Genomic DNA, 23,086 nt, shown 5'->3' with positions numbered 1-23,086 from the left:
AGTGCGTATCGAAGTACATAAATAAATTATCAATATTGCACACGTTCCAATATTAGATTTCCAGTCAAAGAATACAATATAAAATGTGAAATTCCAACAACAGCATGGCCTGATATAAAATTGCCAATATATGCAGTAACACGAATATCATTTTATTACACAATGAAGCTTTGCCTTCATGTTCTGTGATTCGTATTGTAAGAACTCTTCATGTCAGTCTCTCAGATGTGTCTCTACTATAGGAACCATTTCGGGGGGAGAAATCTTAATATTTATTGACCACTCAGTAGTCGTTTCTCCTCCTTGGCCCCGTCCAGGCTTCCACCAAGACTCCCTTCTAACTCAAAGTTCAACTTGTTTTGCTTGAGGGCGTCGTCGGTGGTCTGCCACCTGGTTGCCGGGAGACTGGCAGGGTTTTCCGCCGAAGTGATCTTGCGAGATCCAGCCCTTGACCCGCATCTAATTCTGGTACAAAGCAGGTAGAATACTTCGATGAAGTTGAGTAGCAGAGAAATGCAGGCTACAACCAGCATAAAGATAATGAAGATGGTCTTCTCCGTGGGTCGGGACATGTAGCACTCGACGGTGAATGGACAGGGCTTTTTGGAGCAGGGGAACATTGGGACCATGATAAAACCATACAAGTAGTACTGGCCTACTATGAAGGCACCCTCAATGATGATTTTGAATACTAGTTGGGTCAAATAGCTCCCGAGAAGGTTCCCCTTGATCTTCACCTTTCCCTTTTCATCTGTGTATTTGGGCAGTTTGACCAATCGGTTTCCGCCAGGGCTGGACATCTGCTCCCGCAGTTTATTTTCTTTGTGGGTGACGTGCATTACATGGCCCAGGTAGATCAGCGTTGGCGTGGACACAAAGATGATCTGCATGACCCAGAAGCGAATGTGCGAGATGGGGAAAACCCAATCGTAGCAGACGTTCTCACAACCAGGTTGTTGCGTGTTGCAGGTGAAATCCGACTGCTCGTCCCCCCACACGTCACTAGCACCTGCGCCCAAAACCATGATCCGGAACAGGAACAGGACGCTCATCCAGATCTTCCCAATCACAGTGGAGTGGGACTGGACCTTCTCCAGCAACTTTGAAAGGAAACCCCAGTCTCCCATTGTTGTTTTTGGCGATATTCAGTTACCGATCTGTGAGGGGGAAAAACAGATAGAAGGAAAAATAGTTAATACTTGTTCAACAAACTCCTCATTTTGTCTGCATTGATCGTGCACCACACCTTATTCACTGAACCATTAACCCCAGCTAAGTGTTCTATCAATGTATAATAATGATATTCGAAGAAAGGAGCTTATTGTACTTTTGGATTTAAATTGGGGGAAAAAAATTATTCTAGCTACTGAAGATTTACAAGGATATCAGCGCCTTAGCAAGTTGGTCAATAACTTCCTAAAATAATCATTGATCAGAATTTTGAATGGAAGAACAAACAACTCTATAGGATATCACTCATAAAGTCTAGTAGAAGAAATCTGGCAAAGAGATAAAATGATGAGAAAACTAAGAACAGATAGCTATTTCCCTAAAATTAATAATAAAAAAAAAACTTGCATCAAAAGGCTGTATAACAAAATCATTTAAAAAAAACAATTACATTTATAAAGTTACTCGTTTTGAGGGCAAAACTAAAAGGTAAAACATCAAAATGAATCAAATGTCATTATTTGTAATTTGTAAGAGAAGAAAGAAATGTCATTAAAAAAGTAGTAAAAAAACAAAATTTTCTTGCAAATATGAAAAAACAAACAAATTACACTGCATTTCTATTCTGTATTGTGTTCTATACAAATTTGATTTACATTTACAACGATATATATTTTCTCAATCCTTCAAATGATCAGAGAACAAAAAACGTTGCATCTTACCTGCTGACCTGGTTGGAAAGGACTGTGTGTGAGAGGGGACAGGCTTAACTAATTCCAAAGTTGGACCTTGGAGTTGGTGGGACATCTGGCGTCAGCAAACCTGTGCAAAAGGGAAGAGCGAGAGTTGTGTAATGTTTGATAGGTGTTCAGCAGTTTGCACGTTTCTCTCTTGAATGTTTGAGTAAAAGTTAAATCTGTATAAGTGAGTAATCATTACAACTACTATAAATAAATATGGTTTTCTCATTTAAATATTCTGTGTGAAACCGACTGGGGTTGTAAGTGATAAATAGCTGTATATACTGTATATACCTGTACATAATGAAGTTGTCCACCAGGAGTCAATTAATCTATACAGACATTGAATGATTTTGATGACGGTTGTAAATTTAAATAAACAATTTGAGTTTGTTGCATATTGACTTTTTCACTGACTAAGTAGTTTCCTGTTGAAAACAGAACGCAACTTCAACCTGTTGTCACAGATCATTCACCCTCAAGTACTTATTTTTTTGCCAATGGCATTGAAATTGGGGAATTTGTTTCTAAAAACAACAACCCAAATCACCCATTTTGAGTTTGACACACTTTTGTATTAAACCATATTTACCAAATGTTTGAGGAATTTAAATTAAGTTTTATTTTAACACAATAAACCTTAACCACCTTAACACAAACTTAATTCCTTAATTTAAATATATCTAAAACACATAGATTAACAATTAAACATACAGTTTATGGAAACACATGGACTCACTAGATGTCAACATAGATACCACTCTTAAGTCTGTACAATAAATATGAAGGTGCAGCCGGCAGAAAGATCTATCTTATGCAGACTTTGACTTTTTCCTGATACAATGATAAACAAATGCTTCGAGCAATAAAATGTTTGCTGTTTTTCAAAAAGAAAAAAATGGCATGTTAATACTTGCAAATTATAAAAGTGCAAAATAAAGTAATTGTGCATTCAAACTGGTGTAGCTATTTATATACAGTGATAGTTATAAGGTGCATTGTGTAATGAATCTGTATTTCGGCATAATTTAGTGGGAAAATCTCAAAATTGCAACGCTCCTTGTACTCCTCGCGTTTGGAGAATTTACAGAATCTACGGTGGCCTTCAAGGACAAGCAGCTAGGTACTCAAGATTGCATCATCCGCCACTGCCTCAAGTCTTTCCACAATATCAAGTGATGAGGTGAAGATCTATTTAGTTATTTATTCTATAGTACTTCTTCATCATCTTCCCCAGGATGCCCACTATAAAAACGCTAAGCTTAAGCCCGCTAAGTTTGTCTGGTTTGTGGTACTATAGAAACATGGCGGTGCACCCTGCTCCCATGTAGACATAAAAGGCTAATTCTTGGGTAATTAAAAAACTTTGAATTTTTAATTTCAAGCGATGACACAATAATGTAAACATACTTATGCATATAGTAATCCATTTCTACCAACTATGTTCTTGAAAAAACTCCAATTCCCTTAACACACTGCATTCACCAAAAGAAAGAAAAAAAGTTTATTTTAAGAAAATGACAACTGGTAAAGATCCAATCAGAGTATAAGAGGGTTTATTGAATACAAATTAATTAAAAAAAAAAAATCACTCCAACAAAATGCCCTAAGCATCATCCATCAAAACATAATTGACAGCATTTTAGAAATAATGGGTCTGTCGACTCCAAGGAAACATGGTTTTTATTTTTCTCTCACGCCATGAAAGTCAAAAATTTTTCATGGGACTGAGTCGTGTTTACAGAAGCTGTCTGCTCCCCTCCCTCTATCTTTATTTACTGCAGTCAAACACACACACACCCCTACCCCTTTCCTCCCCAAAGCAAAACGCACAGAAATACTGGAACACGGGAGAATTCAATTAAATTCAAATACCTTTTTTTGTCTCCGAAACGGCAATCAAAAGGCACGTTGAGTAGCATAAACAAACACATGGACATAACATATTGGACTAGTACAACTAATCACTGCCTTCGTGCTTCAGATGTGGACCTCTCTCATGTCGTTGTCCTCAGGCGACACACTCTTAGCGGCCTGGTTAACCCTGTTCACCCCTAACTTTCGCCCCTGAAGCTCCAACTCGAGATTGACGCAATTCTGTTTTGCGTCGCCGCGACCTATAAAAGCTTTGCTTCCGGTTAGCGGAGGTGTGACCGGGGTTACGGTGTAGTCCTGCCTTCTAGCCATACACTCCTTAACAGCTTTAACGCACAAGTAAATTAGCTCGACAATGCTTAGGACAAGGGACACACATGCCGCTATTAGCATGAACCAGATGATGATGGATTTCTCTGTAGGCCTGGACACAAAGCAGTCCACCTTGTGCGGGCAAGGGAATTCTTTGCACACGTAGCGTTTTTGGAGGGTGAAACCGTACAGGAAATACTGACCCACGATGAACAAAACTTCAAGGATAATCTTGGCCACAAGATGGATTACGTAGCTACGGAGGAGACAGCCACGGATGCTTATCTTGCCAGTGGTCTTGGTGTACTTGGGAAGTTTGAAGGCCCCACTGAGAAACAGACTGGTCTGGTCATCCAGGTTCTTTAGCTTCTCCTTTACCTTGGATTGGAGGAACAAGAAAACACAGTTCATTCATTGTCCTAATCACGGATTAATTCAGTCTTAAGTCTGTGTAGAGCATTGTTTTGTTCGTAGCATAAATCCAAAGCCAAACTTTTACAACCTAGTAGTAGTAATTTTATATCGGTTGTGGCAAACATCCAGTTTCACCTATCACAAAAGTTTCACTACAGGTGTGAAATCACTAACTAACTAACTACTACGCTACTACTTCAGAGACACACCTTCTTCTCAATGTGGATCACATGCAGTACGTGCCCCAGGTAAAGCAGCTTCGGAGTGGCTACAGCGATGATCTGAAGGACCCAGAATCTGACGTGAGAGATGGGAAAGGCTTGGTCGTAACAGACGTTCTCACAGCCGGGCTGCTGGGTGTTGCAGACAAAGTCGGATTGCTCATCCCCCCACACCTAGACAACATTACAGGGAAAGAGATGATACATAACAATAGGGACGGCATAAGATTTAACCCAACCCAAATATAATAGTAGAGGAACTTTGCCCTTGATTGTGGCTAATCCAGGGCTTTCTGTGAATTATGTTTGGAATAATAGTGGTGAAGCTAAGCTATTCACATGTTATGCATGCAATCATCTAAATGTGTAAAGTAACTAGTACATAAAAGCTATTAGATTATTGTGGTGAGGTAAAAAGTAAAATATTTTCCTCTAAAACTGTTCAAGCAGAAGTAGAACTTTGCATGAAAAGAAGAAAATCAAAGTGGTACTTTAGTGTATGTACTGAGTTACTCTCCACCAGTGTGAATACATGAACGTACCTTCTCAGCCCCGGTACGTAGAACCAGAATGCGGAACACGAACAGCACGGTGAGCCAGACCTTCCCGATCACCGTCGAGTGGCTCTGCACTTTATCCAGCAGGCGGCCCAGCAGATCCCATTCGCCCATTTCAGGCGCCAGCTGTCCTGCCTTCTGTAATATAATAATAATGTAATTAATGTAACTGTAACACAGGAATCTATTAGTGTCTACTTGCAAGTATTAACACTATTAGAGAATGCTTTCTTAACATAATTCTAGTCTGGTTTAAAAGGTGGAGTCAGTGATTCTGGGGGACGCTTGTTGTCAAACCACGTTTTGTCAAAATCAGAGAATATCCTAATATACGGTACCTGTCCATACTGTGTGCGCTGAAGTTTTTTTTAACACACAACCCAGGCTCTGTGAATAGGCATGTTGCTTTCTAGTGTGTTTACAGAGCATAGGCTGTGTATTAACACCAGATTTGTTTTCAGTGCACACTGCACACACATACAGGTAGTGCATCGTGAGGATATATTCATGGATTATGACAAAAAGCGATTTTGACAACAAACATTCTCCAGAATCGCTGACTCCACCTTTAACTCATTCAGCAATTGGGCAACCTAATTTGATTGGACCTGTTATTTGTCATTTTGCAGTTATACAAAAGTAGTGTTGAAGTCAGAACAGACTAGCGTGACTCTCTCACAAGGCCAAATGTTATAACTTCTCGCTGTATTGTGAGTTTGCTGATAGCATGTCATGGCTGCTGATTCCAAGTCTCCAAAACAAACTTATCTGCCTGGAAACGCCAAGACTGTAACCTTGGTTAATATCAACCATTTCAGGGAGCTCAACCACTGAGGTACAAATACAGACCTGTTTGCCTGAGTAGAAAAGGCTGTGAATGGTGGAAGCATTCAAAAACATTTTATGTAGTTTATTTTTTCACATAAAGGAATTTTTATTCAGAATGCATTGAGTTTTCACCAATTGATTTTCCAGTTGATTTTATACTAATAATGTTTTGTTAAGTAAAATTCTCAAATTTTCACATGATCAAATATTTGACTGTTTGGTAGCTGTAAGAAAGTTAAATTGTATTTTACACATCAGATGGATACCATCACATTTTGTATTTCTACAAAATTCTACATGAAACTACAGCCATGCCATCTACATGTAGCTCAACTTTTTTGAATCATTATGCTGATTATGTTCTTGACAGTCGAAGCACAAATAGCATGCATAATATTAATCTTTTTTTCCAAATTGTACAAATATTGCATAGTACATTATTGTATAACAACATACAGTACTTCATTAAACATTTTAAAAATCATACTCAGTACAATATCAATTCCCTTTTATTTGACAAATCAAAGACAATATAAATGATATTTCCTTTTTAAAATCAACTTACCGTTTGCACAAACCCACAGAGAAAAAGGTTGGATGAAGAGAGATCGATGTCTCGAGAGAAAGTGAAGAAGAAGCTGTTCTGTCATTGCTCCTCTGGCGTCTTATCGGGAAGGACACCATCGAAACCACAACAAAAAACCCTCCCGTCCTAACACTGAACGTGGGCAGCTGTTGCAAAGCAGAATTATCTTAAAAAATGTGCTCGTGTTCAAATTACCACTGATTTTTCTTGTTAATTTATGTGGCAATTCTTTATTAGACATTGCTGAAAATAGGGGGTGATAGTCCAGATTGAAAGTAATTCACATTTCATATTTTATATACAGATTGATGACAAACTAAGATGGGAAATCGTGAATAAATGATTTAGGGAAACAGATGTGTCCATATGGGGCATGGTGGCTAACTGAAAGGTTTTATGGGTAAGAAAGTGATGTGAATAAAATGCTGTGGCCTTTAAAGGTGAATTTTTTATCAGTACTATCTCACTGCAAAGCCAACCTCTGTTGAATGACATGATCTACCTACAGCAGATGGAGTTTGTCCTTTTTCGTTCTCGTCCACGACAGCCCAGAAGTTGACCCCGACCTCAGAAACCCTTTTTATCACAAGGTCTATTTACAAGCACTGCCGCTTTCGTCACATTTTTTTTTCCTACATTGTGCTATTTATGTAAACATTGTATGTAAGCAGCGTGTTTTGGCCAAAATGGTATCAGACAGTCTGCATACTCCATACCCCTTTTCTTCTACAATGCTACAAATTATGCCCCCATGTACCATTCCAAAGGATATTTCAAATGCAACATGTGTATGCTGTTTCTAGTAAATGTAGATTTTAGTCTTTAAATAGTTTTAATTACTTATACCACTATTTAAAAATCTCAAAATTGCCAGTGATTGAAAAAACAATGTTTTCGGGCCGCAGTGATTGCAAAAAATTTACTTTTCAATGGTTGTCTGACATGCTTTACTTGTGGATGATCTTTACCCCTACAAAGTTTCTGGGTTGTTTCAATGCAAAGCAGCCTAGGTTTACACAGTGCAGTCTGCAGCTCACGTGCCTTCTTTAGGTATCCAAACAGCCTCTGACCTGGCTGATGTATGGGGGTCACAGGCTAAACTCTGGCACGGCGTCTGTTTATGGACGTAAATCATTAACACCAACCCAACGTTTTAAGCGGAAAATACAGCGTTATGGCCTTCAGCTTCAGCATACAGATAGATAGTCAACATTTAATATACACTGGAAATCAAAGGCATACTAGTTAGATAAAGGGTTAATCTTCAAAGACAAACACTTTGGCATATATAATAATATGATCATTCAATAAAGACAATAAGACCGGACAGTATTGGAATGGAGGAAGACTTTTATTGGTCTTACTTTGTGCTATTAAACACACATATTTAAGTAATCATTTTTATATACTGTAAGTGCAAGCAGTCACCCAATGCAATAAAAATATCCATTCATTAAAAATAAATATACTTATTTCAAAGCACTATCTATCTACATATACCACATGTAGCTCAAGTATAGTTTCGCAACAAAAACACCACAACCTCACTCTTCAGTGCATTTAAAATTCAGATGCTTGAATCTTATACCGCCAAGCAATGATACCACATTCATTTACAGCAATCACACACTCATTTCTTGCTGTTCACACTTGTTTCATTTTATTTAATTTAATTTAGAAGGAATAACTGTTCTCCCACTCGGACCAAGATACGCTAAAAATAATGTTCACATCGAAGATTTATATTTGCTTTGGAGTTTGTGTTAAAATGTGTCTACCTTCATTGGGCATGTTTCTTAAGTTTGGATTGAGTAATTATTGAGCTGAATTACACAGAATTAGTGTTGTACATTGAAGCTTCTGCTCACTGAAATAATAACATTTATATATAAATATAATAACAGCCTGTCTCTTTGCCTTTGAAAAATATTAGCTCTGTTTTTTTTTTGGGTGAATCCTATGTGTTCTTTGAATGGGTGCCATGTGGGTGGGGTGAGAGGTGAAAGCTGGTAAACAAAAAAGCAGGTCAAACCAGAAACAACTGGTAAAGTCAGATGTCAGCACACGAGACATGACCAAAGTGAAAATCAGTGCAAACATAACCCCGAACAACATTTGGAAAAGATTGTGATTACATGTGATTTGAATTTGATCTCACCACCACTTCCCATACTGTGTGTGCATTTTTTTGAGAATACATAACAAAATACATTATGTTTTATATTTAGAGAAACAGGCCTTTATTACCCACTGATTTGAAATAATATTTTCTAGTCGTTTTAAAGGGTTTCAACAATATGGATGCTCATGTTATAAAATGCCCAGACACCAACTCAAATAATGTGAGATTACGATGCTCCTTTTCATAATTTAACAAGTTTATAATCCTAACTCAAAGTCAATCCCAGTTTTCAAATCATCTAGATATGTACTGACACATAATTGTATAGTTATTTTAGGATATCAAAGGTTTGTCAGACCATAGTGCAGTAATACAGGAGTAATATATGTAGATTCATTCATTATTTTAGGCAAAGTCCCACTGCAGCATTACTACAAAGCTGATACCAAATCAGTACAAATAAATCATACCAATTCCAACGTTATGTAACATCCAGTAACTGCCTTTAGTCTTCACAAGTGAGCTCTAAGTGATGGACACACGCGATCCCAGAACCCAAATCCACTCTGGAATACATCTCATCAGTCCGTACTGTGAAGAAAAAACAGTACACAGAAACAGATCATCAAACACATTTTCACACATGCTGTAAATGCATTAGCAGGACGGAGTATTAGGGCCATGTAAAGGGAAAATAAATTAATAAATTGCAATATCATCAGAGTACAGGTGTAGTTTTGTGTGTTATTTTAGAGAAGAAAAATACCTTTTTCGGGGTTTTTTTGGAAAAAAACAGTGGGGGGAGAAAAACGCTGCCATTAGACTGCTCTCTCCCTTGTTTTGTAGGTTACCGGTAATAGGGTTTGCTGAATAATGTTTTCTTTCTCTCATAAAATTACAACTTTGCTCTTTAAATTTTAATATATATTTTACCGCAACATGGCCCTTATACTCTGTTGTTCATAAGCGACATACGCTTGATCTCAACAATGAAATCCTCATCACAAATTTAGCTGAGATTCTACCAATACCAAACATCCTGACTGATTTTGCACCGACCTGCAGTGTGTTACATCTTTATCTTCGTAATATAATGACTTTATTCTCATAATTTTATTCATTTATTTTTCCTCTACGTGGCACTAATACATAAGCGACATACTCGGTCTTGATCAAAATAAGGAAATCTTATTGTTACAAACTGGCTTAGAACAAACATACACAGTGACTAATTTTGTACCGAATTTAGCTGAGATTCTACCAATATCAAATATAGTGACATCCTGACTGATAGTGCTCCAACCTGCAGTGTGTGTGGCCAGTAGCCGGTGGTCCTGTTGGAGACGCCCAGGGTGGAGATCGCGTGTTGAGCATAAACCTCTGGCTTTGGCACAAACCAGCCCTCTCTAGACGATGAGGAAGGCCATTGATGTCTTGAGGCGATCTGGTTACACACGCACACACACACACACGCAGGCACACACACACACACACGCAGGCACACACACACACACACACACACACACACACACACACACACACACACACACACACACACACACACACACACACACACACACACACACACACACACACACACACACACACACACACACACACACACACACACACACACACACAGTTTCAAGCACTGACACACTATGCAGTATACTAAAGTTTAACCTTTTTAACGCAAGGGACCATATGTGGTAACATTGTTAGCACTATTACTTGTTCCTGGTAATATCAGGCATTTACCTGGAAAGGAATCAGACTTTGGACAAAGATCCCTTTTCCGCTGTACTCGAGGTGGAGAGCTCTGGAGAAATGGTCCATGTAGCCCTGAAATGCCAGGAGGAGAAATTACAACCAAGTTTATCAAAATCAAGATATCTGCAGTGAAAAAGATCTATAGAGAGTACAGATGTGTATCTTTGTGTGTGTGTGTGTGAGAGAGAGAGTGAGTGTCTGTCTGTCTGTCTGTCTGTGTGTGTGTGTCTCTGTCTGTCTGTGTGTGTGTATGTGTCTGCACAGTAGGGCCTCTCACAGTGGAAGCGGTGAGCGTCACCCTCCCTGGCGGCGGTTTGCAGCAGGCGCCCGACGATATATTGACCACGGCGCCTCTGCAGCGCTCCACCATCCCCGGCAGCACCAGCCGCGCCATCAGAGTAGCCACGGCAACGTTCTTATTCACCAAATCCAACAGGCCCTGCTCAGGCATCTCTATCAGACTCTGCGGCAGAGACAGCGATTCGTCCACGCAATTCACCAAGAAGCCGATATCTTTGCCCCTCATGGCGTCCTTCAACGGTTTGATCGCGTTGGCCTGGTCCGAGGAGAAGTCGGCCATTACGATGATAGTTTCCACACCGTAGATTTGGGAGAGGGAAGCGGCCGCGATGCCCACTGAGGTTTGGTCCTGAGTGATGAATATGAGGCTGATGCCGTGACGGGCCAGCTCCTCTGCGTAGGCCTTGGCAACGGGCTCTGACGCACCTGATTGGACAATGAGATTCAATGAGAGTTATGAAAGGGAGAAAAGGTAAAATGGTAAATAGACTTGACTAATAGCTCTTTTTAGCCTGTTTTCTCAGCCCCAAAGCGCTTTACATTTCTTACCACATTCACCAATTCATACACACAATCATACACCGACAGAAAGTAGGACTCAAAACGGTAAATAATAAGAAGCACTCCACGACACCACATGGCCCTAAAGAAAATCCAATATAGTTCCCTTTATATCTAAAATAAAGACAGGTTAGCGAGGAACATATTATTCTCTTCATCAACATGTATCTTATTGATCTTCATCTGTAAATTCCACATTCAAAAAGTGAAGTTCTCTAGATCTCACGACACCCATCGTTTCAATGTTTTTATAATTGAATTTGGGAAATACTTTGAATCTATACAAATGATTGCAAATAATAAATGTGCACATACAGTAAGAATGTTACGAGAATTTCAATAAGAGATATGATTTTAAGCTCATGTTGATTATTGTGAAACTTTAATGAATCCTGATTATTTTAGCTAGGATAATCAAGTTAAACATGTTCGTATGGTCCCATGCCTAGACGCTTAAAAACATGTGCACTGACACTGACCCTATGTCACAGACATCCACAGCATGATACACTCTCCCATTGTTTTGCATGGCAGCATTGCATTGCTAACCTGCTGCATTCTTCCAATACTTACCATAAATTACAGCCCAGTCTCCAAACTTCTGATTCAGCCTCTTGCTTGGGATCATTCTCGGCAGGAAATGCACCCTGACCAGCGAGCAGCAGTCTCTCAGAAGGATTATCGCCCTACTAGCCGCATAAAGAGCCCCGACCAAGGCGAGCGTATCAAAGTAACAACTGCATGACCGAGAAATTTCCCTGTACAAAAGCTGAAAGCTGTCAACCGCCGCCATTGATGCTGAAGCTAATTTGCTATTTTAAGCTTATATACCGTAGAATTAACGTCGCTGTAACTCAACACAAAGTTACTTAGTGAAACAAAACATGCTGGTGTACCTAAATAGTAGTTTTATGATAAAATTAGCACTTTTTTACAGACGTTTTTCAGCTAGCAGAAGCGTCTCCTGTGTAGCACCATGAGAGCAGAAGCAAAACATTGAGTCACGTGACAATGCTGCGTTCACTGTCACATGGAAAAAAACGGAACAATAAGTTTTTTGCCTAAAAAGCAACAATACTTTATTCAAGATTCAAGATTGTTGTTTTTTTGTTAAATGCTGAATAATTACAGGAGCAGTCGTTAGCATTTACATAATTTTACTTATATATGACCTGTATTTATTAACTTATTTATGTTTTATGTTGTGAAACTGACATCTCCGACGCCCCTGGATGAAACCGTGAAGTTGCCATAGAGACGCAGCAGACGCTAAAGCTACCCGGATAAAAAAAAATAAACGAAGGAGCTTTTCTAACTCCAGAAACGAGGTGACTGCTGTTACAATGTGATGCATATGATGTGTATCTGTAGTGGTGGTTGATTTCATGTTTTTGGGACGATTTTAGCATTAGCTTAGCAGCGGTTTCAGTTCAAATTGTGCTGTTTTTGCCTATAGCAAGCTGTGTTTGAGTGGTGTATTTAGCAGCGTCAAGCTAACAGGAGAGCAGCTATCAATATCAAACAATCAGTTTGGGTTCACAACAATACAACATTCAAACATTAACTGTTGCTGTTGGATATATATTTGTATATTTTAGTAGAAACGGCTGTGTAACTCGAGACCGTTCCTCATGAAATACCTACATGTCACTATGGAGATGTCATGTCACCTATTTTATCAGATGTATTCATCACACTTGTTGGTGATAAGTTATGTTCAAATCTTTGATAACTTGAAGTATTAGGCTGGTGGGAACACTAGTATTACAGGTGGAAAGGCTGTTAAATGTCCTACTACATCAGTGCAAACAAAACTGGACACAAGTGCAATTTATATTGCACACCATTTCTCTACACTTCTTTTTTTTTAACTGCACTGTCTCTTTGCACTACTATTCTGTTAATGTAAATATCAGGTTGCCCCCTTCACTTGTGTGTGTCTCTAATACATTTTCTTCTTTTATATTTGCATTGTTGAGAGGAGCCTGGGACTCAGGAATTGCTTTGCCAATGACTGCTGCTGTACTTGTCCAAATAATATGACAAATGAACAATCTTGAATCATGAAAGCTTTTGTGAATATTGTCGCAATGACTAAAAAAAACCAACGCTGAGCAGTCTTGAAGCCTGTATCTATTTACAAAATGTAGTAGGTCTATGTATAATGTCTTTCTTAATATTTTTTAAATCTCGAATACAGAAATGCACATCATACAGTAAAACCAGCTTGTGTGTGTATTCATAGATGTCTCAGTTGTCGGCTGAAGACGAGGTGGAGTTGCAGTCTCTTCTGAAGCAGCTTCTGAGGAGCATCAACGACCGGATCTCCGCAGCTCCGTCCACAGAATGTGCCGAAGAGATTCTCCTTCACCTGGAGGAGACCGACAAGAACTTCCACAAGTGAGTCTGTCATGCTTAAAGCGCTCCGGTGGCGTAGTGGATAGAGCGCGTTGCATATTGGCTCTGGCCTTCGTTGCAGTGGTCGCGGGTTCAAGTCCGTCCCGTGGACCTTTACTGCAGGTCATCCCCGCTCTCTGTCTCCCCATTTCAACTCTGTACTGTCAAATAAAGCTTGAAAATGTCAAAAAAGTATCTTAAAAAAAAAGTTAGTCTGTGAATCTTAAAGCCCCTCAACAACTAAACATCTAAAACAAACAAACTAAACAATCCACAACAACTTTCTATGTTTTTGGGGAGATAGTTACGTGATAGTAAGCATCTGAAAAAGGGTTAGGCACAATAATTATCAATCCAAATGGAAGATATTGTCATTTAAGTTTGATCAACTTTACAGAAATTCGGTTTAGATGAGGCGGGCTAAGCTCTGGTTCTCATGACACAAAAAATATGTGGCAGTATAGTTTCCCCTATGTTATTTTAAGTTAAAGCCCTGGTTTTTCTTCTCTCTTCACAGCTATGAGTTTGTGAAGTACCTCCGTCAGTACGTGGAGACTTCCCTGGGGAACGTGGTGGAAGAGGAGACCAGGAACTTGACCAGAGGAGACGGAGATCACGCCATCGGCTCCGGACACGACACCCTGATCCACGCTGTCACCAGAAGGACCAGGGAGTCAGACGAGTGGGTGCAGCTCAGTCAATACATCTAGAGTTTTTCAAATGTGTTCAGTTTTTTCTTTCAAATGTCGATCAAATCTGTATTGGTCTCTTTTTTCTCATGTCTGTGCTTTATTTTTAGGTTTGTCTTGTCATGTTTGTTCACTATATTTTACTGGTGGGGATTTGTCTTTTTATTTTTCGTAGGATGGTTGTTTCAAACGTCAAGACATAAATATTAAAAATTCAAATTGGATATCATCTAACTAACACATACTCTTGATATATTAACAGAGCACATTTAAACATTCAAACGGCTCTTATGTAGATAATTTAGCTAAATGATTCATAAACAAGGTGTTACTAATAATACACTCATGTCCTTCTCTCTCTGTCAGGTACCAGCAGATGATGCAGACCCTGAAAAACACCACGATCATGTCGGTGGAATCTTTGCTGAATAAGTTTGAGGAGGACCAGCTGAGGAAGGAGGAGATGAACAGAGAGAAGCAGCACAGCCAGTCAACCAGCCAGTACACAGACAACTGCTCCGACAGCGACTCCTCCTTCAACCAGGTCAGACACAGCCTGGTTCTACCAGACCATCGTACTTCATTTCATTTGTACAGAAGGTCTGGAATCTCTCAATTGACAAACGTAAGGCGGGTGTCTGTTGAAGTTTAAAACTATTGGATCTGCCCAGTGCCACTCCGGATCTGCCAACCAATCGCACAACGTTTGGTCGTGACGTATATCATGCGTCGGCTTCTGCAATTGAAACTGGCGCCCGTCATTGTTCTAAGCCAATACCTCTGTTCGCTGATTGGTCTGCCAAAAATCCCGTGAATATACCGTGGACCCAGACTGACTACTGAAAGGAAATTAAATTGAGCGGAAGTTGATGGGCGGGCGGTGCCAGGCTATGGTCAGACACACACTTACATCCAATCAAATCAAACTTTATTTATAAAGCATACAACATTTCAAAGTTCTTTACAAAATAACAGTCATACAAATTTAAAACAAATTAATAAAACACTAGGAATAAGTAGTCAAATATCTTAATAAATAAGTGTAAGGATACACTCATTAATACAAAATTAGAAGAGACACCTTTCTGTGGGCCATAGTTCTGACTTCAGGAACAGTTAAAAGGCCCTCAGAGCTCGATAGGGCTCATGGGCTAAAAGCAAATAAGATAATTATCTATGACCAAGACAATTAAGAGCTTTAAAAAAAACCAATAAAGTATTTTAATATATGTTCTGATGCAGAAACAAAGTAGAGCAAGGTGAGGTTTTATTTGTGTGTCGCCCTCTTTTTATATTATTCACGATGACTCACATAAAGTGCTGAGATTGATTCTTAGCTCCAATCTTTGGGTGGCATTGTTCATAGTTACAGCACCTTTTGGTACACTGACTGAATGCAAAGGCAAAGTCTAAAGATGATCCACCCACTGTCGCGCCATCAGACAGTGAAAAATCCTTTTTTATAGATTTTATATTTTGGTTTATGGTGGATCATAATAATTCTTCTTTCCTCTCCCCTTTTTAGAGTTATGCGTTCATCAGACAAGAGCAGCTGCAAGCTTTGGCCGAAAAGCTTGACTCCAGCCGACCCAAAGAGGTACAAAGGCCTGTTCACATGCAGCTGTTGTGATGATGAGCATTTCTGTTGCATGATTTTGTCAGTGCCCTCAAGTATAATAGCACTGTGCCATAAGTCAGTGGCTTCTAACTGGAAGAATGGGGGTTTTAAGATAAATCATTAGGATTCACAAGATGACAAACATGAACCCAAACAATGCATCGATAAATTATGTCTTCCATCACTCATATTCCCAAACTTTCTACTGAATTACCAGATAATTGACCTTTTTCAGGTCTCTAAAAATAATGTCAAGAAAACATCACTCTTTGGGTGAACAGGTTATTGGCAGTAGAAGGATCGGACTGAATGGCCATTTTGTTTCATTTAATTCGTTGTGTTCAGGTTTTTTTTTATAAAGGGCTCACAAGCCAGAGAGTAGTTTGGTAGTCTGTGTTAATATGATCAACCGTGCGGTCCAGCTGAAGTGTTTTCATCAATATTATGTGGTTAAATAAAGTGTTTTCATCCTGTGTGTGCTGTAGGTGCGTTGGACAGCCCTGCAGGCCCTGTGCTGCGCCCCTCCCTCTGACGTGCTGAGCTGTGAGAGCTGGAGCGGTCTGCGCAGGAACCTGTGTGCTGCTCTCACCGACCCCGACCTCAGCGTGAGTCCTCATTAACATTTAACATTTAAATTAAAACAATATCTGGCTTTATAATCCATGGTGAATAAAATCAAACTATCCTGACCACTCTGTCTGTAGAGGATGCAAATTATTTTGTGATAATCTTGTCTAATCTATCTCATTATATTTCCCTATAATTTAAATTGTATATGTACGTGCGTGCGTGTGTGTGTGTGTGTTTGTGTGTGTGTTTATTTACCATCAGGATAATGTGCTGCAGTTCTTTGCCAAAAGCTTCTCATCTTCTCCACTGAACGTGACACGAGAGATCTACACCAGCTTGGGTAGGCCTCTCTGCATGGACTGACTTCAGCACTGAATAATTATTATTTTAGATAATATGAATAATTGAAAGGCCTCAATGTGGACAGTTTTCATTGAGACTTTTTTTAGTGAAGGAGTTTTGGATTTGTTTTTGTAATGTTAACAAATTTGAATTGTTCAATATAAAAATATGTACACTGTATTGTATGTGTTTAAGCTGCAATATGTATATTACCACAAATATTATCATACAGGGTTTGTATTTATTGCCTTTTGCCTTTTGATGTGCAGCTAAAAGTGTGGAGTCGAGTTTTCTCTCTCTCAAGCTCAGCTTTCCAACTGGCTCGGCTACCGTCGACATCAACAGACCTGAGATCAGTAGACTTCTCAAACAGGTACGGCCTCTTTCATCTGACAGTATTTAAAACATACACACACATTTATCTCTCTCTCTCTCTCTCTCTCTCTCTCTCTCTCTCTCTCTCTCTCTCTCTCTCTCTCTGTTACTCACTCACTCACTCACTCACTCACTCACTCACTCACTCACTCACTCACTCACTCACTCACTCACTCACTCACTCACTCACTCACACACACACACACACACACACACACACACTCACTCACTCACTCACTCACTCACTCACTCACTCACTCACTCACTCACTCACTCACTCACTCACTCACTCACTCACTCACTCACTCACTCACTCACTCACACTCTCTGTCTTGCCTCAGATTCGATTGATGAATGACTTTCAGAGGGAGGTGACAACCTTTTGGATACGCCATCCTGAGAAGTGAGTAGTTAGGTTGGCAGGTCTCACTCAACTCTTCATCTCAAAAGACACTAGTTGAATTGTGACAAAATGTAATGCAAAATATAAAAAAACAGGCTTAACACAAGAGCAACATGAAATTTGATGGACAGATATTGCTATCCTTGCTCTACAACGTCTGCTAACATGATATTAATAATATGATAATAATAACCATGTCCAACATGGTTTTTTTCCGATCCGATTGTACTTTACTTATCTTAATTTAGTCTTGAATAATTTTATATGTTCAGAAAGTTTGTTTTGGTCTGCTTTTTTATTTATTTTTTCATAACAATGAACTTCATGCTCTGTTTTGTCTCCCCCCACTGTATTATAATTTGTTTTGTATTGTCCAATTGTCCTGTTAACAGTTTTTAAATATGCCTATGTACAATGCAAAAAAACATTTTGTAATGGTTTTGTTTAGCTATTTAGATAAAAATGTACTTAGTCACTTACATACTTTCTACCCTGTGTTAGATATATGGAGGAAGTGATAGAGAGCACCTTCTCTCTGCTGTCCATCCATCATGAAACTGCCTCAGCTCCACCGGAGACAGAGAAAGCCCTGGAGCCCGTTCACCTGCTGGCCTTACTGGATGTTAAAGCCACCTGGTTTAACAAGTGGATGGTGTGTATTTCCACATGAACGTGCTTTTGATTTGTATAGTGCTTTTAGTATTCACTTATGTGTTGATGATGCTTGTCTTTTTTAATTTTATACCTTCTGCTGTACGTCCAGCTTTTGAAAAAACGTCTGGGGCACTTCTTGGGATTTTTCTGAGCTCCTGCATCGGTGTCAGGGGGGCGACACCAGTTTGTAAATGCTGCCGTACTGAGAAATACAGACAGAGTTTTGTGGAGCTGATAGGCTTAATAAACTTAGTGTCAATTCATTTAGCAATGGCTTGACTGTAACCAGTATTAATTTATATGAAAAAGTTACACACTATAGCTGAAATACTGTGTTTGGACTCTTTCTCTCTTGTTCATATTACATATTACATATTAACTACAGGGAGAGTTTTGTGGAGCTCATTAGGTTTAATCAACTTTGTGTCAATTCATGAAAAAGTTACGCACTAAAGCTTCAACAGTGTGTTAAAACTATTTCTCTCTTGTACTCTGTCTCTTATACTCTATTCTATTCTTAATCAACTTTATGTCAACAAATTTGCTGGTGGCTTGAATGTAACCGACATTCTTTTAAATGAGAAAGTTACGCACTATAGCTTTTATACTGTGTTAATCTCTGTTTCATACTGTACTCTGTCTCACATACTCTATTCTGTTCTGTCTCCCTCTGTCAGCACGGCTCCTACAGCAGGACGGTGGTTCTCCGGCTCTTGGAGAGGAAATACAAGTCTCTGGTGAGTGATTCACCCAGTAATCAATATCTCTCACTAACCGCCTTCACACACACACAACCTCCTTAAGGCCCCAGAACCATTGGACTGCAGAGTTAACTCAAACAAGACACAACCCTGCATGGATTTGTGTGTGTGTGTGTGTGTGTGTGTGTGTGTGTGTGTGTGTGTGTGTGTGTGTGTGTGTGTGTGTGTGTGTGTGTGTGTGTGTGTGTGTGTGTGTGTGTGTGTGTGTGTGTGTGTGTGTGTGTGTGTGTGTGTGTGTGTGTGTGTGTGTGTGTGTGTGTGTGTGTGTGTGTGTGTGTGTGTGCTGAAAAACAATCTGGATGCTTCAGATGGTTGTATAGGAGAAATATACAGACACAAACAGACAATGTTTAGTAAAAATAAACACCTAAATGTACATGTTGGACCTTTTATTTATACCAGTATGAAAGAAGACATGTTAGGGAAGCCAATATTATTACATATTATATTTAAATTGACCAGTGCTTGAAAAAAAACAATAGTTTTCCCTGCTGTCTCTTTACCTAAATCTTTCTCTCTTTCCTTCAGATTGTAGCCGCCCTGCAGCAGCTCATCCAGTACAGTGAATCCTGGGAGACGGCTGATCCCCAGTCAGCCGGGCAGCAGAACACCGGTGAGAAATAAACAACAAAAACAGCCAAACGTTCCATAAAAATGATTCCTTATCAACAGGTCTATGCGCGGTCTCCGAGGCGTATCCCCTATCCCGACATGAACTCACACTATGTGGTAAAACATCAGCACATTTCCAGTAATGATCATTTAATGCGTCCTGTGTAACAAACCAAAAAAAATACCCAAAGCCGAACTAGTGCGAAAAAAAAAACCCTTAATGAGAAAAGTGATGCTTCATTTGAGGCTAGTGGGTGTTAAAATGTATTTCCTCACTCAGGCCTTTGCAGGTCATCACTTATTCAGTTTTTCTTAATGTGCTCATGCTGTTCCTGCTTTCACTAAAACAGAAGACTGCAGAGAAAAGATGCATTTAAAGCCACTATTGCAAAAATAAAAAATAGATTACATTCTGGCACTTACTCTAGTTACATAATGTACTCAAAAACAGCAAGTTGGAGGCTTACCGATCTTTTTCTGAAACTTTTGAATCATATATTCATCAACAACATACAACACGGGCTTGCGGGCTTCTTGTTTTTTATTATCTCTGTTAGTAGTTCTGTCTTTCCTCCAGTATTTCATGCAAGTAGCTTCAGAAAAATAAGGTGTAGGTTCAACACGACATTTATTTCAGTGTGTTAGAAACATCATTAGGCCAATTTTACCACCAACCACCCACTGCCTTTTAACTATTGTTTTTTCTTTAACTATGTAATTAAAATGTGCAAAATTACCATTTTTAATTATGTAGATAAATGGTGAAATACTACACCTCCAGTCGTGAATTTAACTGTGAAAATCAAATAAACTACATACTGCTAAAGTGCAATGGCGAGTGTCTGTGTCAGTGTGTTGTCTCATGTGTAGCAGCTGGCTCCTCACGACAAAACATTTAGACATTTTGACCTTGTCTTGGATGAGTTTGCGATACGGCGACTCGCCCGCCACTGAAACGTTACTCTAACAAGAAGTATAGTTCTTCCTGAGCTGCTGTTTTGAACCACAGGTTTGGCTTTTCACACAAATTGAGCAAACATTTTTATTTTTATTTTTATTTTTATTTTTATTTTTATTTTTATTTTTATTTTTATTTTTATTTTTATTTTTATTTTTATTTTTATTTTTATTTTTATTTTTATTTTTATTTTAATTTTAATTTTAATTTTAATTTTAATTTTAATTTTAATTTTAATTTTTATTTTTATTTTTATTTTTATTTTTATTTTTATTTTTTTATTTTTTGCTGTGTACCTCAGGCCTATTTGTTTAGTATTGTATTTTTGTACAGCACTTAACGTTGTTTTTTAAATGTGCTATATAAATACATCTGACTTTGACTTTGACACAGAGGCAATACGAGGTTTCCAATTGACAGTTTTTCATTCGTCAATCTCGTTCTATCAATAAAGTTCTAGATTCAAAATGTCTTCCAACTGTCAGTCAGCACCACAGCATCACAACAAGGACATTAATTAGTGTTTTATAATCATGTATTAGAATATAGAGAATTTTTTAAAATTTCACATTCAACTGAAATCATGTCCCCCATCATTGTTATTATACAACATTCAGGCTGCGAACTGCCACAATTGATTCAAAAAACATATTGTGTAATAAGAACCAGAGCATAAACCGCCTGCCTCATCTAAACTGAATTTTTCCTAAGTGTATCAAACTTAACTTAACTTTTCCTTCAGGATGGTGTTTTGGGCCGTGCATGATGATTCAACCCATTCTTATTTTTAATCTATGCTTTGCAACACTTTAAACCCAATGAGTTACCCACTGAAATATTCAGAAATACATTTATTCTACCTCGGTCTATCTGTTTGTGTCAGCTATGCCCCTTCCAGCATCTTTTAGCTTATTGTCAACAATATCTGGTCCTCCGTGTAAAAAAAGTTGAAAATGTGATCACAGCCAAAGTTAAGCCAATATAAAAATTTAAAACATTTTGTATTTCCTTTGTTACTGATGCAGGTTCAGGCCAGAGGAGTGAGTACACAGAGACAGAGCTTGACTATGCGTTCTTCGTCCACTCGCTGTGCATCCTGGGAAAACTCCTCATCTACACCAACGGGAGGAAACTCTTCCCCGTCAAAGTGAGGCAGCGAAAAGGTACAATACACTTCACTTGATGTATTTTAAACTTGATGTATTTCATGCCCCTGTAAAGCACTTTGAATGGCCTTGTGTCTGAATTGTGCTGTATAAATAAACTTGCCTTGCCTTAACATGTCCGAAAAAGGAGTTGGAAGAAGTACATAGTTATTTTTTCCTTAAGTCCTTGTTAGTTAGTTACCAAACTTCTTCAATTACTACTATCTAAACGTATCCAAATATATCATTTGAAAGACCTGGTTTCTTACTAAATACAATGTTTTACTTGTATTTTCATATCAAAAAGAAAGTATAATTTCTGACCTATTTATTTACTTTACTCAAAAAATATAGAACTTCATTATTGATATATTTAGGTATCAAAAATATAAAGTTAGCTTAGCATAGCATTAAGACTATAACCAGAGGAAAAAGGGCTAGATTATGTCCACAGGATAAAACTTCTTCTTCTACTTACTATATTTAACATGTTATATCTTGTTTGTTTAATGTATACGCTGGTTGCCATGAATCTGGTCCTGGCAAATAAATACACAGACCAGCCCAAAACCTCCTGTAAAACCATTTTTACAATCATTATCGTCAAATATTTTACCCAAGGAATTCTCTAATGGTTTTAGTGACTTGAGTCGTAAGTTAAAGGGGAAAAGTTTACTATCTTAATTGTGCATCATAATTGCGTAAGTGATTTTACAACAAAATAGACCTGCCAATCTTTACTGCAGATAATCTCAGGAATGTCTCTGATCATTTTACACACTCTTACCACTCCCTCAAGTCCCTCCTGTGTTGTGATATTCTTCCAAGCATCTTAATAAAGTTACGTAACGTTGGTGAATGATATATTGGTACAGTCCATAAAAACTGTCTGCCCGTCCCTGTACTTTTAACTTATAAATCATTCTTTATCCAAGTCAGTACAGGAGTCCATCAAATCACTGACGCATTGATCATGAGGCCACTCTCTCTCCACGCCTTTAAGTGGGCACCAAGATCAAATCCTCACCCCATGTGTGTCATGATATGCGTCAGCACATGAACAAGTATCCATTGCAACAGTGATCAGTTGATTTGATTTTGTATTG

At 38.6% G+C, this 23,086-nt stretch overlaps 3 protein-coding genes across 3 annotated transcripts in view; 1 reads left to right on the top strand and 2 right to left on the bottom strand.

Annotated features, from left to right (window-relative positions):
• Window positions 1-272: 272 nt before the first annotated feature.
• LOC307265712 (uncharacterized protein) lies at window positions 273-5,403 on the bottom strand (the record flags this gene model as incomplete). The annotated part of the gene is made up of 4 exons (XM_080047507.1): window positions 273-1,127; window positions 3,903-4,475; window positions 4,721-4,906; window positions 5,275-5,403. 4 exons carry the CDS (start codon window positions 5,401-5,403, stop codon window positions 273-275), a joined length of 1,743 nt encoding a protein of 580 aa, XP_079903633.1.
• Window positions 5,404-8,068: 2,665 nt separating this feature from the next.
• Window positions 8,069-12,410, bottom strand: hsdl1 (hydroxysteroid dehydrogenase like 1). The gene is made up of 5 exons (XM_080048453.1): window positions 12,030-12,410; window positions 10,873-11,321; window positions 10,584-10,667; window positions 10,129-10,269; window positions 8,069-9,416 (listed from the first exon to the last, which is right to left on the bottom strand). Exons 1-5 carry the CDS (start codon window positions 12,247-12,249, stop codon window positions 9,351-9,353), a joined length of 960 nt encoding a protein of 319 aa, XP_079904579.1. The 5' UTR covers window positions 12,250-12,410; the 3' UTR covers window positions 8,069-9,350.
• A 1,291-nt stretch (window positions 12,411-13,701) lies between these two features.
• Window positions 13,702-23,086, top strand: part of tbc1d32 (TBC1 domain family, member 32) — a gene marked incomplete at both ends in the record, with an annotated part of 83,756 nt that continues 74,371 nt past the window's right edge. Inside the window, 12 exons of the mRNA XM_080047506.1 lie at window positions 13,702-13,856; window positions 14,371-14,535; window positions 14,909-15,086; window positions 16,068-16,139; window positions 16,646-16,765; window positions 16,992-17,070; window positions 17,342-17,445; window positions 17,789-17,850; window positions 18,352-18,502; window positions 19,182-19,241; window positions 19,794-19,878; window positions 21,861-21,998. Of these exons, the coding sequence (XP_079903632.1) occupies window positions 13,702-13,856; window positions 14,371-14,535; window positions 14,909-15,086; window positions 16,068-16,139; window positions 16,646-16,765; window positions 16,992-17,070; window positions 17,342-17,445; window positions 17,789-17,850; window positions 18,352-18,502; window positions 19,182-19,241; window positions 19,794-19,878; window positions 21,861-21,998 (1,369 nt within the window). The remainder of the gene's footprint in view (window positions 13,857-14,370; window positions 14,536-14,908; window positions 15,087-16,067; window positions 16,140-16,645; window positions 16,766-16,991; window positions 17,071-17,341; window positions 17,446-17,788; window positions 17,851-18,351; window positions 18,503-19,181; window positions 19,242-19,793; window positions 19,879-21,860; window positions 21,999-23,086) is intronic.

This window comes from Ammodytes marinus (genome assembly GCF_949987685.1).
Source record: "Ammodytes marinus genome assembly, chromosome: 19".
Lineage (NCBI taxonomy): Eukaryota > Metazoa > Chordata > Actinopteri > Uranoscopiformes > Ammodytidae > Ammodytes > Ammodytes marinus.
This window is presented reverse-complemented; position numbering and strand designations above follow the sequence as displayed.

Bases quoted from the DNA above. Each gene is read 5' to 3' on its own strand.
- hsdl1 (XM_080048453.1), bottom strand. From the start codon at position 12,249: ATGGCGGCGGTTGACAGCTTTCAGCTTTTGTACAGGGAAATTTCTCGG. The intron at 11,322-12,029 runs GTAAGTATTGGA...TTGTCCAATCAG, and splicing joins AGACTGGGCTGTAATTTATG to GTGCGTCAGAGCCCGTTGCC. The intron at 9,417-10,128 runs GTTGGAGCACTA...TTTTCTTCACAG, and splicing joins ACTGGCCACACACACTGCAG to TACGGACTGATGAGATGTAT.